This window comes from Melitaea cinxia, chromosome 9 (assembly GCF_905220565.1).
Source record: "Melitaea cinxia chromosome 9, ilMelCinx1.1, whole genome shotgun sequence".
NCBI lineage: Eukaryota > Metazoa > Arthropoda > Insecta > Lepidoptera > Nymphalidae > Melitaea > Melitaea cinxia.
In genome coordinates this window covers 11,664,866-11,685,091 of record NC_059402.1, presented here as the reverse complement: position 1 = coordinate 11,685,091, position 20,226 = coordinate 11,664,866, and the positions used below count along the sequence as shown (strand labels likewise).

The 20,226-nt window shown below is 31.4% G+C and overlaps 1 protein-coding gene across 1 annotated transcript in view; it reads right to left on the bottom strand.

Annotated features, from left to right (window-relative positions):
• Positions 1-20,226, bottom strand: part of LOC123656124 (fibronectin type III domain-containing protein 5) — a 164,036-nt gene that overhangs the window by 29,000 nt on the left and 114,810 nt on the right. The window contains exon 5 of the mRNA XM_045591834.1: positions 1,105-1,196. Coding sequence (XP_045447790.1) covers positions 1,105-1,196 — 92 coding nt within the window. The remainder of the gene's footprint in view (positions 1-1,104; positions 1,197-20,226) is intronic.

The window sequence follows — 20,226 nt, the reverse complement described above, 5'->3', positions numbered from 1 at the left end:
TCAATCATTAAAAGTATTGTTAAATCGAATTAATAAGAATAAAAGTCTATAAAAGTGTATTTAGTAAAAATACATTTAAGTAAAAGTTAAGTAAAGGTGAAAAATAAACTATTTTAGAAATATTGTTATTGACTAAATAAAAAGCATGTAATTAATTATGTTAAATTCGATTATCGATTTATTTGTTTATTGAAAATATTATTTATTATGGCAACCCTAAACTACAGACTTTTGCGTCATACGTTCATTTGACTTCCATATTGCTTTCATAGTGATATAGCAACCTACTGAAAGGTTTTCCGTCAACCGAGAATTCATCACAACTGCGACGCTAAATTCACAGTAGGCACATAAGTAGAGAAATATATTTTGTATTTATTTTATATGTTAACAATATAGGTCAGGCAGAGAAGCCATAAAAAAAATATTATTGCAACTGCATGGTTGGTCGACGGACAGTAGGTTGTTGAGCCCATGTCATGACAATTATTTGGTTTTTGGGCTGGAAAAGGTTCCAAGATTTTATAAATCTACCTGCCTAGTTTTTAGATAACATTCTGTTAACGTACGAATCCGATTAGTAAAACAAAAATAACAAAAACAATGATTTTTTTATTTCAGAAACCTTCTTGTAATTATCCACAAAAAAACAAAAAATGAAACACCTGGACACAAAACTATATCATTTTTCTAATACCTACTTGTTAGTACTACTAACTTAATATATAATTATTATTCTCAGTGACTGTCCACTCGGGGCCGAAACCCCCATATAAAGTGGACAGTCTCCTTTGTACCTTTTTATTTTTAGAAAAAATAAATACACTTTTGAAAATATCTGCAACATTTAAAATTAAGATTTGAAAGTAGTTTATTAGTGTATTCACGTGAGCTGAAATCGAAGCCTTTATCAATATGGTTACACTTTTCTCATCGATTTTTTTACGTTTTGTCTATAATTAAATATCATACCAGATAAAAATAACATCAAATGTTATAATTTTCTGTTAAAATTCATATTTAAATAACTGAAGATATTTCGTAAGACACGATGACACGCAAACACTGCTCAAATGCTAAGGTAAGCAGAACTATTATCATTACCGTTGGAAATGTAGGTGAAGGGTCAGGCGGTGACACTGTCGAGCGGGGTGTTCCCAACCCCCCGTCCTGCTGAGGTGACGTCCGCGGGGGCTCTGGACAGACATGATACCGACATTACTTGATAATGCACTATTCAATAACCATTGTTATATTAATAGTGGCAGATAACGTTCTGATAAGAAATACGATGGTTGGCTCTTTGTAAGACAGTTGGTTTAGCTAAGCTGTTAAGTGACTACGACTTATCTTACATTAATATCACCTGACATCGCAGTCGGTTAGATTTTAGAACCAATTATGTAATTTGGTTTCTCATACATATAATACCATTAAAGTATTCTATTTAATTACTGATATTAACGATAAATCATTTTCTTTACAATTGCAATAAATGTGCCACTTAATTTAAATACTAATTTTATTATTCTTAAAAATTACGGGGCATTTATAATTTAAATAATATTAATAATTATATAGCTTTATGTGCAATTATGCAAGTAGGTTGAAGAATTTATATATTCATAAATAATAAGCTAAAAATTTATATAATTAATTAATAATATTTTCTAAATATATATTTCTTCTATTATTTATTTCTTAACTTCATCAGTTTTAGTTAAAAAAAAATAAATGAATAACCCAAGCGGCGCTCATTATTTATTGTAAAAGAAATTGACATGCCTATTAAAATTTTTATGCAAATGAAAAACTAGAACTGAGTCTTTGTTAAGGGAACAGTTTCGTGTTCATTACACCTGACAAAGCCAAGCTGCGAATACATCTGCATATGCGAAACAAATTTTGTGGTCAAACTTATTCATTGTCTTCTCTCTGTTATGAAAACGAGAATGCGGCTTTAAAACTGTTTTGTAAAGCGAGTAGGATTCCGTTGTGTAATTGTACATCTTATATAATCCAAAATAATAATCCACTTCAACATTTTTCCTATTATACTAAAAAAAATTACTAACAGTAACATAAGTATATATTGTAAGTAGAACAGTAGTGTACATGTATGGTAACTAGAAAATAAGTGTACATATATGATAACTAGCAAATAAGTCTAAATATAGACATAGATGAGAAAAATAATAATATTTTCAGAAATTACGAATGAATGAATGATGTGTATACTTTTTGGTCAAACAGTATTTTGTAAGGAAAAAAAAACCGTCAGCGATAAAAACTGATAGTATTTCACAACACCCAAATTTTTCATCATATACACTTATTAATAAATTATCATTTTTAACTATTAGGTTCTAAGTACGTAATAAAAAAAGACGTATACGCCTATCGCTTTGCCTTGGCTATAATGTAGTTATAAAAAAAGTGTGTGTGTGTGTGTGTGTACTTATGTACGCACGTAAGAAGTTATACTTCATTGGCTAGGAAACTTCACGTTGTTAACTTCTTCTTCGTTGACTAGCTAACTTCACAGGGTGTCGGTTTTTCGTGACAGTGTGTGCGAGCATCGTAAAAACTTACTCTGATCATTTTTCCCTAACGTGCCAAAAAAAGTATAACTTCGAAAATTGATATATAGAATGTTCAAATGGGTTCAAGTCTGTAGATGTAGGTTCATTATGTATTTCGTTCAAAGAATGCAGTTAGGAGTCGAAAACCTTATATATAAACAGTAATAGAAAAATCCGTCAGTGTCGAAGCATGTTCTAGCTTTTCTAGGCAGTCTGAGGACTGCTGGAATGAAATGCCAAAAAAAAATTTAATAAAAAATCGCACGCGTATAGGCAGTAAAATGCTTTTTTTTTTTTTTTTTAATAGGCACGGATAACAATGCCCCCCCCCCATAACTTGTGGGTATGAAAAATAGTGGCCGAGTCTAGACCTACCCGATATGTACACGAAATTTCACAAAAATCGGCCCAACCGTTTCGGAGGAGTATGGTAACTAATATTATGACACGAGAATTTTATATATAAGACTAGCTGACCCCACAAACGTTGTTTTGCCATATATATCATTAACACCTTTTATCCCTTCTTCCTTATAGCTTAGGGATATAAAAAATAGATGTTGGCCGATTCTCAGACTTACCCGATATGCAGATAAAATTTCATCAAAATCGGTCCAGCCGTTTCGGAGAAGTATTGTAACTAACATTGTGATACGAAAATTTTATATATAAGATATAATTATATAATAAATAACTACAATGACACTACATACAGATGTAGTTTGTATGTTAACATAATTAATGATGTATTTGAGACGAGGCTCTTGACCTCATTGCTTCATACATAGATGACAGAACTCAAGCTACTACAAGCGGGACAATTTCATCTGTTTTACAACAAGCGTTCCAGAGAGACCTCTTAATGTAAGAAATAAAATTATACCTTCATATTTTCATCGTACAAAATTGATAAATATTTTTTAAGACAAGGTATTTTCATTAATGTTTGAATCAATTTTGTCTTCATGATTTTACATTTTTTTATAAAACAGTAGATATAATTATGCTTTGATGAAATTTAACACATAAAACATTTTACGTATTAATTTAAAAAGTATTTTGAGGACAATAATACATTCATCACTTCAGTCTAATGCAGTCCACTGCTGGACATAGGCCATCGCGCATAGCATAGGCAAATGGCACGAACTCATGTGTTTTGTTCATAGTCACCACGCTGGGCAGGCGGGTTAGTGATCACAGGGCTGGCTTTGTCGCACCAAAGAAGCTGCTGCCCGTCTTCAGCCTGTGTATTTCAAAGCCAGCAGTTGGATGGTTATCCCGCCGGCTGTTTAACTGTGTTATCCCTTAGTCACCTCTTAAGACACCCACGGAATGCGAGGGGGTGGTTATAATTATACTTTACTACCGTAACAACACAGCAGAATAATAATAATTAATACCTTCATAATTTTTTTTCATTTAACACACTTTTTTATTTTATCAATTGTATTTTAGATTTTATTTTCATCAAGACAATTGTATTTTAGGTATTGTAACAGAATATTTAATATGTATAAACAAACAAAAAAAACAGTTCCTAAAATCTTTTAAATTACGTTTTTTTTTTAAATTGAAAATAGAAAATTTACTTATAAAACCTTTACAGTGAATTAGCTCTGAAAATATATTAAAATAAAAATGACATGTGCAATTAGTTAATAATGAAATCGGATTCCACTCAAGCTAAGAGAGCTCGTAAATGTCGAGGCCAATATTAGATGTCGGTCATAGCACTCGAGACACTTATATATACATAATGGTCGTATGATGCAGTTTAAGTTCCATCAGTATAGTGATATAAAAATACAGGAAATTTCATAAGGCAGACGGGTTACTAGTGAAAAAATTGTTATTATTTACTAGTTAAACTATCGAGGTACTAGTTACTATCATAATAACATAAGTATGTATTGTCGATCAATCTAATTTTTTGTTAAATTTAAAAATTGCAATAGAGCACTATGAAATTGAACTACACTGGACCGCAAATAAAACAGGGTTGGTTAGAAAATTTTCTTTATTTGTTTTGATTTGTTTTGTTTATGCCTATTTTTATATATATAAATAAATAAATAAATTTTTATGAAGTTGGTATCACACACATGGAATGGCCAGCTATCAGCCCCGACTTAAACTCTAATGACCATACATGGAACGAACTGGAACGACGTATACGTCAGTGAAATCCGCCGCCAATCACGCTACGTGAAATGAAAGAAGCTCTTATAGAGGAATGACTGAATATTCCACAGCATCACCTCAAAAACCTAGTAGAAAGTATGCTAAATCGCATAACATCGGTATTTCAAGCTTGCGGAGACAATACAAAGTATTATAAAGCGTGAAAACGGCACATCTGTAACTAATCTACTTTTACGAAAATACTGGAAAAACTACGCAATTTATTTATTTCACATTCATTAAAAATAAAATATTTGAATTCGTTTTGTAGGGTTCCGTACATCAAAAGGAAAAACGGAACCCTTATAGGATCACTTTACTGTCCATCTGTCTATCAAGATCCTTTTTTCTAGAAACGCGTGGAGGTATCAAGCTTAAATTCACATCAAATACTCAAGTCTACTGTCCCTTGGAGATGTGAAAAAATTTAACTTCTAAGCCAATACAATAAAAAGATAAAGCCGCTTAAGCTGTAAATTTTCGACACTCGCAAGAGAATCAAAACCTACAGGGTACTTCCCGCGAACTCAGAATCTTGAAATTTGGTACGAAACAACATTTTATAGCACAGAAAAAGAAAAATTGCGAAAAGCATACATTTTTATTTACATTATATAATAAAAATATTTTTGATAATTTTGTTTTTACGGAACCCTTGGAGTGCGCTTCCTATTCGCACTTGTTTTTTTCTTTCATTTTCTTTTAAGCACATTTAAATATTCTTGAAGATATTGAAGATTTTCCAACCGATTTTTTTAGCTGTCTAGCTAATACAGAAATACAATATTATAAATTAAAATCTCAGATTAAGTCGAAATTCATTCGTATTTCTCACGACAATTGTTTCGGAGTAGATTCATACAAAATTAATTAGATTTTTAATACGTGCTGGAGTGTAGGGAAGTGAAAAACGTATTCTACTATTCTACTTCCTTTTATATAGTAACGTTTCAAAAGAAAAATTCTGCAAAGATAACATTCTTGCACGAAGCGTTATTCTTTTCAGTGAAATCAATTTTCCGACTCAGATACGTTCAATATAATATCGAGACTTCTCACTTCCATAACACACAAATTGTATCTACCTTCAGAAAAATAAGGTAAATTTACAAAATCTATATAAATTTACAACAAATATGTGTCATAGAGATATTTTTAAACTTTAAATGTCCATCACTTCTAAAATATATTCACACTTTGTTATCTGTATATTCTGTCTTATCATTAATAAAAGTATTGCTTAAGATAAGTTTTATCTTACTAGTTACTTTGTATAGTACTATCCTTAGTATTTAATGATTAATTTATAAGGAAATAACATTACATTTAGCAAAATATAACTACATAAAAATTTGCCATGTGTGTATAAACTTTAAATATTTCAACTGAAAAGTTACGAATTTAAATGTTACCTAATATTCCTGAGTTCTGGAGAGCTTAACATAATATGTTTGAAATTTATCTTATGCTCAAGAGAAAGCATTCCGGAAAACTACTCTCACTAAAAACGTACACAAAAAACATGTAATGATATATCTCGAGATGAACTCCACGCCATATATTCTGCAGTGAAGTAACATAACTAAACAAAAAAAAAACATATTTTGCGCTCTCTTGGATCTCTTGCATTTTATAGGAGAAGGACTTTATTTTACTGTGGAACATTTTAAGACTGTTATGTCGTTAAACTAAACATGAAAAAAAAAACAGTTGAGCTAATTACGTTAGTATTAAAAATATAAAAACAGCATTGAGCAGAAATAATCCTTTTAGGAAGAATTAACGAATTATCATAATAATAATACTACATATTCAAATATTCTCACCGTGCCTCGGAGAGCACGTTAACCCGTCGGTCCTGGTTGTAATCGTATACACCTGATAGTAATCGTTACTCATAGTAGTGAATATATTCACCAATCCGCATTGGATCAGCGTGGGGATTAAGGTCTGATCCTTCTTCTACATGGGGAAAGGGGCCGTTGCCCAGCAGTGGGGTGTTAAGACAGAAAAAGAAGAGTGAACAGGCTGAAGCGTATTCAAACATTACTAATTTCAAAATAAAAGCACCTGTAGACATGTGAAACAAGGCATTACGTAAAATCTGGGCCATTACAATTATGCTCACATAAAAGCCATTTGGGAAATGGCAGTTCAGAATGAGACCAGTTTTGTTTTACATCTACTGCGCATCCGGAAGATCATACGCGGTAAATGAACTATCTGGAACCAAGCCAAGACGTAAAGATTTAGCACAGAAAGTAACGGTGACTCAAGTGTGCAGTTAAAATCGAAATTATGAAAGGTGTTATGTATTGTTATTTATACAAGTGGATCGCGGATGCGGAATATAATTCAGTTATTTTATACATGTCATGAAAATTAAAAAATAATTTAAAAAACAATTCACAAATAATTAATGAGAACCACTAGCAGAATGGCATGTTTCAAAATTTACAAAGAGCTTTTACACTTACTTGTTAAATACCTCTTATAATAACACTTAAGAGCGCTTAGATTTATAGAATAACACTAGGGGATAATCAATGTCGACGGTCAAAACCGATAATTTTCTCTCGTTTGTTAAAGGCTTTTACCAGAAAAAAAATGTATCATTTTATTGTAGAAAACCCAATAATAGCTTATACTCGCAAAAGAAAAATAATCCCTCTTCAATTTATATTAACAAGTAATACAACATAGACAGTCGAAAATAATCAATTAAATACGCATTGTTGGATACCTCAAAAGCCGCTTTTCACATTTTGATCATTTTTTTTTATACCACATGACAATCACCAACTTTCGATTAATAAAAAAAAAACATTTAAATCGGTAATCTGTAACTAGCTTCTATTCACACTATTTAGTAAATACATAAATAAAATCATCATCATCATCATCGGTTCAGCCTATCGCAGTCACTGCTGGACATAGGTCTCTACAAGTTCGCGCCAAAAATGGTGTGAACTCATGTGTTATGCCCATAGTCACCACGCTGGGCAGGCGGGTTGGTGACCGTAAATAAAATAATATAAATAATTTATTTATTTGGCCCGTGACATCGTCTAATTAGTTAAGATCTGAGTTAAGTTGTTTTAGTGATAACCAGCATGTGCTTTTAGACCGTCAGTGAATCATAATCATAACTATTACATTACCTACACTTGTCTAACTGTACCAAAAATTTGATTATAAATATAAATTAACTTAGTTTGATTTTTATTAAATATTAAAAAATTGGAAATTTAAACAATGAGAACCCGATCTCATTTATATTAACATCTTGTTAATAGAGTTGTTGATAGAAGCAGCTCTTAAAAAAATAGTATAAAAATTAAAATGAGAGGAGGAGGTAAGTGGCCCAGCACACTTTCGTCTACGAGACCCTAGCGTCGTTCCGTTCTTTATTTTAAACTTGCTCACTCCGCAAACGTTATTTTGCAATATATGTTATTAACCCCCCATTCCCCCCACCCTTTTAGTTTAGCTGTATGAAAAATAGATGTTGACCGATTCTCAGATCTACCCGATATGCACACAAAATTTCATAAAAATCAGTCCAGCCGTTTCGTAGGAGTATTGTAACTAGCATTGTGACACGACAATTTTGTAAGATTTTTTCATTCAATCACAATAAAATATAGCTGACCACTCCTGAATAGTGTAGCTTTCTGTTAGTGAAAGATTTTTCGTGATCGGATCAGTATTTGCGAAGATTACCCCCTACATACAAACAAAGTTAGAAACTTTACCTCTTCATAATATTAGTATAGATAAGAAAATAGGACAATTTTACACAGCCAAATATTACAAATAATTTTAAAGAAATATAAAGTCATTTATTTTAATAAAATAAAGTAAATAATTATTATTTAATTTTTTAATGAACTTTGTAATTATTTTACGGAATAATAAGAACATATCCTCTAATAAGCATTTTTTTGCTGTTAAGAAAGGAACCCATTATGAATCTGGAAGTACTGTCCGAGTAAAAACTCATGAGGTAACACAAAAATATACAGTCTAGTTGAGAACCTGTTACATTTTTGAAGTTGGTTAAAAAGATATATTATCATCTCCTTTTAGGAGCTGGAATAGTGAAGAGATTAGTCGACAACGGTCCTCCTGCTACGAAAAGGCTTTTTATGTAATCAGCAAAAAGGTTAGAGCTCAACCTGTCACGCTGCTATTCAACTACGGAATGAAAGGTATATGTGAATTTATTCTGAGACATTTTAACACTTAACAATTTAGTAGAGCTACTAGTGATACATTTTCAATTTAGACTAATGTGTCACAACCATTTCATCTTGTTATTTCTACAAATACATTTATATACACATTGAAAAGTATATTCATCTAAAAAAGTAACAAAAGGAAATGTGATTGACTTAGGTCAGTGAGTTACTCTACTATTCCTGGTTTGAAAGCGAGCCAAGTTGTTGAACACGACCAACATCTTAAGATCCGTTTATTTAACGAGTCAAGAGAGTTTGTGAGAATAGATTGATAGATTTATAGCAGAGAAATTTTTTGTTACTGTTTCATACAAATACTAATTAGAATCGTGTGATGAAACTAAAAATGTCGAAAACTTTTTGTTCACTATCAATCTCAAAGTATCTCAGTGTATGAACTCAAAAATAATGTCATTCTCTACTATTTTTTTTTAAATAACTTTTATGGTAAGTCGGCGTATGATGATAAAAAATTCAGAACGTAGAGTTTAAACACTTGTTATTCATTCAAAGTATTATTTTGGTAGCCTTGTAATTTTCAGTTTAATATATTGTTCGCTCAGTAAATTTTTCACTTGCTAAGTCTGAGAAATAAAACAAAAATCTCAGTTAATTGTTTTATATTACTATTTAAAACTTATGTAATTAACTCATTTTTAGGTTTCGTGTCACACTATAGTGTTATTTTATATTTTTTCTAAGAACTCTTTCGAGGAGCAAAGGTTAATTTTATTGCAAACAGTATTATTTATTATATCCTCATTAAATTCTCTTAGGTTAAAGCAAACCTTCGGTTTCAAATAAACACACAGGAAAAACAAGACATATGCAGAATTAATAAGGATATGGATATAAAAATATGACCGTCATAAAATAAAATATAAAAATAAAATTTTACAGCCGCTTTGATTCAATTGGTATTTTTCAACCTCTACTCGTTTTACATCCTCAAATATTTCACGTCAAATATAATTTCCAATGCAAAATAATTATTAAATTCGGTTTAGAAATTAGAGTTGATGTAACAGTTTAAAATAAAGTGATTAAATAAGATAAAAGTTACAAAAAGTTAAGGAATCAAAAATTAAAGAAAAATCGATAGCAAATATTCTATATAGTTTTAGTTAGCAATGACAACTCAATTAGTATTCGAAAAGCCATCAGTATCAATTCCTGACTTTTAATAGATATTTAACAATAATAAATCGATTAATAAGTAAACAAAGGCGTATCATTGGTGATTGAATATTGTCAAATTGAAGGGGAATTTAACCTAATAATTAAAATATGTAAATAAGTACTCTAAATGCAAACATTGTTAAGGTGTTCAAAGCTGTCACGTAAACGCTTAGTTAACTTTACAACAAAATTGGCGTCAAAAGTTTAACACGTGTTTAAAAGGTGCATTTTTATTGTGTAATAGTTACCTATATATTATAGTACTGTTATTATTTATTAGCTTAATTGAATTGCTTACAATTATTATTCACTGTCTTAGATAGTAACTAGCCAATTCGTTTATTTATTAATATACTGTTATGGCTACACTATGATACGAAATTAAGGTATGCTGCTGGTTTTCGGAGAATCCTAAATCTGAGAATATCGTATGGCACAAGTTGATTTCCAAAGCAACTTCGATCCAGATTCGAGCATTTTTTGTATTGACAAATAGACAAATGCATATTAAACTACAAATCTCGTCAAATATGAAGGATAATTTTTTTGCGTATCCATAATCAGGCATCGGCATTGACAGTGGTACTTTTTGGAATTGACAGTGGAACTTTTTGGAATTGTCAGGGGTGCCTATCAATCAATTGTGGCTGTAATTTGGTGTTGATAGAATAGTTTCAAGTCTAATGATATTTGCTTTTAGTAGTCGAAGTCAGTCAACTGATTTATTCATCGATTTTGGCGAAAAAATATATGGTACAAATCATATGAACATCTAGACTTGAAAATGAACTATTTTAAGTTTATGTACATTACATAAAAAGCAAATAAATATATTACTTTATAAAATTACATCTAATAGAATGCATAACTACAAATAAACATTGAATGCATCATTTTACTAATACTCTAGAGTGGTCTTTCTATGACCGTATCCATCAATTTTTTTTTTTTTTTTTTAATTATTTAACTTTAAAACGTTGATAAGAGTATAAAACATTTTAAATAACAACTACGGAATTGAAAGTAATTACATCCTATTTCCATTACACTTTATTAATCAAAAGCACGGTAATAATGTTTACGTCATTTTATATAGAGATATTAAAGAAGCTAAGCATTCGATTCAGCCTCTAATATCCCACAACCAGGCATAGGCCTCATTCCCCATGTAGAAAAAGGATGAGAGTTTAATCCACCACGCTGTTCCACTGCGGGTTGGCGCATATATTCCCTACAATGAGTAACGATCGCTATCAGGTGTACATGATTACAACCGGGACCGACAGCTTAACGTGCTCTCCGAGGCACAGCGGGGAAACCCAAAGGTATAGACTAAAAATAAATATTTGTATAAGCTCGGAGTGGATATTTATCCACTCCACTCCGAGCAGGAATCGAACCCACGACGCGACACACGCAACATTACACCAGAGCGGTTAGCATACATTTAAATATTATATTACTGTATATGTTAAATGACTCAAAACTTATATTATATGAAAAAAAAAATTATAGCAGAAAAGTTAAAATACCATAAAAAATGGAAGATTTATAATAGGATATCTGATTACCACACATTTGTCCTTTTACGAGAACGACAAAAATTAGTACAAGTACAGTGCTATGATGATTATATTCATATGACGGAGGTCAGGATACGCAACAACAGTAAACTCTTTTGGTCTTTTGTTAAGAGTAAAAGAACATCCTCTGGCCTTCCTGACAGTCTGTTTTGGTTAGACAAAACTGCTAGTGACGATGAGGAGGTATGTTCATTGTTTAATGACTATTTTAAATCAGTTTACAGCGATGGATCCATAAATGTAACATTTAAGAAGCAAATTCATAGCTGTGGTGGTTTGGATATCGGCCATATAGAATTGTCAGTATCTACTGTTAAAAATTATTTAAAATCACTGAATGTCAATAAGGGATATGGTCCCGATTATATACCACCTATATTTTTAAAGAATTGTTATAACTCATTAGCCTACCCTATTTTTCTCCTTTTTAATAAGTCATTAAGATCTGGCTCTGTGCCTATTGCTTGGAAGCGCTCGTTCGTGGTACCAGTATTCAAATCAGGCGATAAACATAACGTTCAGAACTATAGGCCGATATCTAAATTATGTACCATAGCTAAAATGTTCGAAAAAATTATCTACGATAACATCTATCCATTTGTACGGGGTATTCTGATTGATGAACAACATGGTTTCGTCGATAGAAGATCCGTTGAAACTAATGTGTGTGAGCTGATTCATCGTGTACTGAAAGCTATGGATGGTGGTGGCCAGGTGGACGTCGTGTATACCGACTTCTCGAAGGCTTTCGATAAAATATCCCATAACATACTTTTAAATAAACTGGAGCAAGTTGGTATACACGGTGACCTACTTAGGTGGTTATCGTCTTATCTTCGGGACAGAAGTCAGGCAGTGACAATAAGAGGCTTTTGTTCATCTTTTACTCCTGTTTCTTCTGGTGTACCACAGGGCTCTCACCTTGGTCCGTTGCTCTTTAATATCTTTATAAACGATGTTTGTAAAGTTTTCGAGCACTCTTCGATATTATTATTTGCAGATGACTTGAAGGTTTTTAGAAGGGTATCTGTGCTGCCAGATTGTTTGCTATTACAAGAAGACTTAAATAAATTATGCAAGTATTGTGAGGATAATCAGCTTTCTCTAAATGTTGAAAAATGCAGCGTCATCTCATTCACACGTAAAAAAACGCCGATTTCTTTTAACTACCATCTAAACGACAAAATTATTGACCGCGTTGCGGGGGTGAGAGACCTGGGTATTTACTTGGATAATAAGTTAACATTTGGGAGCCATATAGATCAAATTGTTGCTAAGTCTTATCGGATGCTTGGCTTTATACTTAGGGTTGGTAAGGATTTTAAAGACTACTATACTCTTATTATTCTTTACAATGGCCTGGTGCGCTCTTTGTTGGAATTTGGGTCTACTATCTGGAACCCTCAATATAAGATATATGTTGAGTCCGTTGAAAAAATACAAGCTAAATTCCTTAAGCATTTGAATTATAGGTTTTGTCGCTCTTATGACTTGCCTAGTTTCAATTCACTGGAGGTTCGCCGTACATTAAAAGATCAAATCTTTCTGTATAAACTAGTCAATAATGTTGTCGATAGTCCTTATTTACTAAGTTGTTTGAACTTTAATCTCCCAAAATTTTTTAAACGTAAAAATGATCTTTTTTATTTGCCCAATACTAGAACTAAATATGCCCAAAATGATTTTATTCGTCGTTCCTGCAATATATATAATAAAAAAATTTATAGCGCTGATATATTCTCATGTTCGTTATTAAGTTTTAGACGTAACATTAATCAATTAATGAATCAATGAATTTAATTATTTTATGTTTTATTTGCTTTTTATTATTTTTTTTGATTTTCATTTTATTTATTAACATTTTCAATTGTTAAGTTACTCAATTTTGTGTTTTAATTCTAATTTAATTTATTTTTATTTAAATTATAATTTGATCTTAATTTGATTTTAATTTTAATTTTATTTTGATTTTTGATTTTGTATTTGTATTTTATTTCTTGTTTTAGATATTTTATTTCTAGTTATAAATTTTTTTGAGCTCTGCTTACTGTGTTAGTTGTTAGTGGAAACTTAACTGGTATATGCACTATCTTGTTGATGTTCTTTTTTACTTTGTGTTATATTTTACTGTTTGTTTCCCAAATAAAAATAAATAAATAAATAAATAAAATAAATGAAAACCCTGATTTCTTATTACGTAATTAATTATAAAAAGGAAATGGCATACTACATTACACTTATACACTGATAAAAAGGGTGCGTGCTTTACAAATGTCAAAGCGTACCAACAACACGTAATAAAGCTTCGGTAAGCGTCATTTTATATTATTTTTAAATATATTTTGTATAGCGTGACAAAGAAATTTTGTTCTTGAAAAAACGTAATCGTACGATTAAAATACAACACACAATACGACTATAGGAAGGACACGACACTAAGGTTTAATTTTAGCGAAATCGGATAAGGCCTTATCGCCATCGACTCGTGATAGATTTTAGCGATGACAAAATAACATTGGCAAAGAATTAATTTCGAGGGCTTAAATGAAAGTACATGTAAGCACCCATCAAATTACACTGCGATAACTATTCTATTATTACCAAAAATGTAAAAAAACAAATCCGACGAACTATGCTTATTTCCGGTGATGATGTATGATTATGAAACGTGTTTGCTTACTAAAGTCGTTATAAAAAAGTTCAAGGTCGATGTAGAAAAGTATGCCTAATGGATCAAATCAATAAGTATTAAAAGCCAGCCCATCATTTAACCCTAGAGTTGTCGCATAGATTAATATGTAATCCACACATATAAAATCGATAATTTCCAAAAATCGGTTAGCATTAGCTTCGTGCACTTCCGTGTACTTTCAAATGAATATTTGAGCAACGTACTCCGTAGACACGAGCACAAGCTTTCACTTCATAGCAGATAAAAAAAACGCGTTTCCAACCATATATGTACCTACTTTTATCACAAGGCATTCCTACATCCATTCCATCCATTACAATGCTACTGGTGAGCTGTAATTATGCGTATAATTGAGATTCTTACCCAGTCGGGCTGCTAGAGTTTAAGCAAGATATCCTGCTGCGTCTAGTCACTATAATATCGTGATTATAACTTTATTAAATTATTTTTATAGCGTGGATATTACGTACATTATTTCACTAAAACTAATCAATAAGCGTAACCCATTCCATTAGATTTAATTCCCTCGGCATAGATAACAATGGCACATATAGAACATTATCATTCTAGGCTATTTCACTGGAAATGTAGCCGCATGACAGTAGCATTAGATAATTTTTTATAGTGATGTCGTTGGACATAAACATTGAATAATAGCTTTTACGCGCGGCTTCGCTCGCATTGAATTTTTTTATTAAAAAGTATCCTATGGTACTTCTAATACCTCCAAGAATGTGTGTACAAAGCTTCATGATGATCGGTTAAGTAGCGTGAAAGCGTAGCAAACAAACGTATATTCACATTTATAATAATTATTATATATATAATGACAGAAAAAAATAACAATAAATATAGAAAATCCCAAACAGCTGAAACTATAGTCAATTGGGTTGAATATTGACGTGACCGTCGATAATACAGTGCTCAGTACAGTACTCAGGGTTGGGACTTCATTATTGGACTGCTAGATGGCGTTGATCGGCTAGATTTTGAGACTTGTTGACAAACAATTTTTTTTTTTCGTAAAAAATAATAATAATTATTTTTTTTTTTTTATAAAAAGTATCTTATATTACTTCTAATACTTCCAAGAATATGTGTACAAAGTTTCATGATGATTTTAAGTATTTTTCGCGTGAAAGCGTAACAAACAAACTTACATTCACATTTTATAATATTAGTAGGGATTTATTCAGTAGCATCCTACTAATATTATAATTGTGATATTTTGCGCAAATTGATAGATAAATTAAGTTAGCCAAAAACTTCTTATACGATTTTAAAATTATGTTTTCACAGAAGTATTTGAAATTTCAAAATTTCTCTAGAGAATATTTCCGTCTTTACATTTCGTCGATAAAAACTTTCATAATTTAATAATGACAAGAACATTGATTTCATGAAGAGTCACACATTGTTACAGTAGGTAAATGTTACCTAAGACTTAATAATGCACACACACACACACATTTTGTGGACAAATCAATTAAGATTCCCTCATACTTCGGCTTAATTTTTATAATCTGTGCCTACAAAGACAACACGATAACTCTGATTATTATATGACGCAATGCAGACCTCTGACGCTCGACAACCTCATATGATGCTTATCACATGATACTGTCATTTTTTGAACTAGAATGTACCTACTGTACATGATATTTGATTTTTGAGAATTATTACTTATGACTTTTTTTATATATATACCAAACTAAGTCGGCAAACAAGCGTATGGCTCACCTTATGGTAAGCGAATACCGTAGCCTATAGACGCGTGCAACACCAGAAGCATCGCAAGCGCGTTGCCGACCCTACCCCCAATTCCTCTCAGGAGCTCTGATCACCTTACTCACCAACAGGAACACAACACTGCTTGAAAGCAGTATTATTTAGCTGTGATCTTCTGTAAAGTCGAAATACTATCCCAGTCGGGCTGCTCTATTTTTCGAGCCGTTTTTTTGGATTGTTCATTGAACACTGACCAAATTTTAATATATACTCTTTATTGCACTAAGTAATTTTAATAAACACATTATACTCATTGTCTGTCACCTTTGATAGTTGAATAATAGCATCCTGAAACAAAGAGCATTTGGCACAGACACAGCTGGACAGAAATTCCGTTATAGTTTTTTCCTAGCTCAGCAGTTATCCAAAATACAAAAGAAATAACGTCGATTATTCAAAATTTCAAAAATTGCGAGTGACATACAAATAGCAATTCAGCTAACCGTAAATTGCTTGTCAACGGACGCTAAAGTTTGTTAAAAAATTGCAGTCTGTTTTAAATATAAAACGCCTATCAGTTATTGCTTTGTACGTAACAAATAGATTTTTATTCAACGTAAAAAACCAGCGACTTTAAATTTAATTAAGAGGAAATGACGGATTCTTATAAACACAAATTTTTGTTAATCCAAAATACAGTAACACATATATGACATCGTCGTAGCATTTAACGAAACAAAACTCAGTTCAAGAACAAACTATTTTTTTTAGATTAAAATATCATGAGTCAATTTGCACGAGTGGTATCCGTTGGGACAAACGATGTACACGCACCTTGTATCACGCAACAGTCGCACTACATTTTACTTTGTTTACACGTGTTGTGACCTAAATTTATTAAAACTTTGTTTAGTACTAGTATTGTATGACGTTGGAGTGGGACCTATAAAATTGAGAGTTTAAATGGTTTTTTGATACGAAAACTGATTTTTTTTTAATGTTTAACACATGTAATGTACATGTAGCTTAAACAAAAAATATTATATTTACACATATATACAAACAAATACAAATTAATTGTTTAAAACTTGAAAATTGTTAATGAATTTGTAAAGTTTAACATTTAAGGAAGTCCAATTAAATTGTACGTTGGCGAGGTTTAGTCATAATTGAAGGGCCATATAAGTATTACGGCGCTCTTTGTATCCATTATAATATTAATGCAATATTCAAAATATTTATAGATTTTTTTATGTACCTAATAATAATTTACAACTTAATATTCCTCGTTTAAATATAATATTCATATTCGAAAGGAAACTTTATATTGCGTTCCGTGAACTATCGCGTCAGCAAAGTTACAGAAATGATTAATATCACGAAATGAACTGATGCGAAAATGTTTTGAATCTCGAGTTTGTTACAGAACAGAACACGAAGGCGACTAGTTTAATATTGCGTACATAAAGCAACAGTTCTGAATTTAAAAAATTGCTATAATATAATCAATATACCGTACCTGTATTGTAACAACTGAATTCACGAAATAAAAAGAAGGCTTAATTAACTTTTTGACTGATTTATCATTACAAAACTAAATCATAGAAACTAAAGACATGATATTTGACAAATTAGGACTATATAGGATATTTTTTTTATACCACTAGGTCGACAAACAAGCGTACGGCTCACCTGATGGTAAGAGATTACCGTAGCTTATAGACGCTTGCAACACCAGAAGCATCGCAAGCGCGTTGCCGACCCAATCCCCATTCCCCCTTAGGAGCTCTGGTCACCTTACTCACCAACAGGAACACAATACTGCTTAAAAACAGTATTATTTAGCTGTGATCTTCTGTAAGGTCGAGGTGCTACCCTAGTCGGGCTGCTCCATATTTTGAGCAGGAAATTCCTGCTGTGCCCTACCTCAGTTAAAAATATATATATATAACGACTTAAGGGCTATTTTACAGGAAATATTGATAACATTATAAAACAAAGGCATTGTACAAATATCTTTAGAATTGTAACCTTTTAAATATATTAAACATGAAAATTAATAATTCATACAATCTACTCGTATCTAAAGCCAATAAAATAATTTAAATTAGACAAAAAGACTTTCTATAACTAATGATTAAATATTTTATAACAATCGTAATATGAAGTTGCCCCGCTTTTTGATCCACGGGTTGCGGGCTCGATTCCGGCCTGGGTCTAGGTTTAATATTTGTATTTATTTATATATGTTTATATATGTATTATTTCTATGTATATTTATAAAAATATAGTTATAACAATCGGCTATTACCTGTAACTTAAATGTGATGTATACTGTAGATTAAATTTAAACGGCACCAAATGACGAGCACCACTATGTAAAAAATCATCGTAATCGGATCACATAGTAAAAAGTTCTGAGTTACCATACCTACATAAAAAATACACTCGAATTGAGAACATCCTCCTTTTTTGCAGTCGGTAAAATAAAAAAAGACATTGATATTTTTTGGTTTGCTAACGGTGTTGTAAATATCGTTACTAATTTATTACTGTGTGGCGTTTCACAGAACTCAATTACCATGAAAAGCAGAAGCTATTTAGTCATGCAAAAAGTTTATAAATTTGAATATATCATGTTATATAATTTTTATAAAACCAAGCAAATTTTCCTCAATCTCGCCACATTATGTAAAAATATATTAGCTATGCTCACATTTGAAAAAATTAATAGTGAAACATTTTTATTATTATTACAAATGTAAATAAACCCATTTTAAGCAGATCTAATAGTTCACGTTATACAAATTCTTCAAAATTGCATAAGCAAAGAAATCTTATTGTCTAATCGCAACTTAGGAATATTTATAATAAATATTTCCCTAAGTTTTATCCTAGGCTATTGCCCTTAAAATTCACCTTATCGAAATTAAAAGAACGGTTAACTTTAAGGCCATGTTCTGAAAACCCTTTCGACGTACGACAGCCTATCTCGAACAAGAGGCTCAAGAGCTTACGGCACACTAGCTGTACGTATAATAGTATCAACTACCCATTGTAAACTCTAAAACTAACTAAGCCTGCTAAGTCACTGCAATATCGTCAACCCAGAAGTGAATCTACACTAGTTGGGTTCGCTAATATCTGTTATTGAACTATAGTCTTGAAAATCTTGCAAATCTTGAAATGTTTATCAACAAAGTTAAATCTATTATATAAAATTCTCATGTCGCGGTGTTTGTAGTTAAACTCCTCCGAAACGGCTTGACCGATTATCATGAAAATTTGTGTGCATATTGGGTAGGTCTGAGAATCGAACAACATCTATTTTTCATTCCCCTATATGTTAAGGATAGTCCACCTCTAATTTTCTTTTTAATTTTTTGATAAAATATTTATTTTTTATTTTATTATGATTTCCGTTGAAAAATACATACAACCCTAAATTTTCACCCTTCTACTACCAACCTCTATTTTTAAATAACGATTAGCGGCAAGACAACGTTTGTCGAGTCAGCTAGTTTAATTATATTAATATAATAACTATTTGAAGGTAATTGATAAATGTCTCGAGGTTTTAGTTATTTACACGATACTGTTTGTCCGGCTTATATTCTGAACGGCTGAACCGATTATGATAGTACTTTCATAAAAAGATGTAGGAGATTATGGATCATTTGAAATCGCAGGTAATACCGTGTTACCGCGCGCAAATACCTAGCGCCTTGAAAGATATTAAATAGCCAAACCATTTCTCCCACTACTCCTCCATACCTAAAAAAATATTTTACTTTTTTGGCTCGGACGTCCCTAATACGTTAAAACTTCGTTCTCAAGTTGACAACAGAATTAAACATTCTATGTCGCATAGTCAATGTTACAGCGAATGTGGCTGTAAAACTGTGGAATGCCCTCCCGCGAGACATTCGCCAAGCGGAGTCGATAGATATTTTTAAAAGACGTGTTAAAACAACATTTATTTGTACGAGTAGGATATTTATATATTATTTTTAGTAAATAATTATTTGTTAATGTAT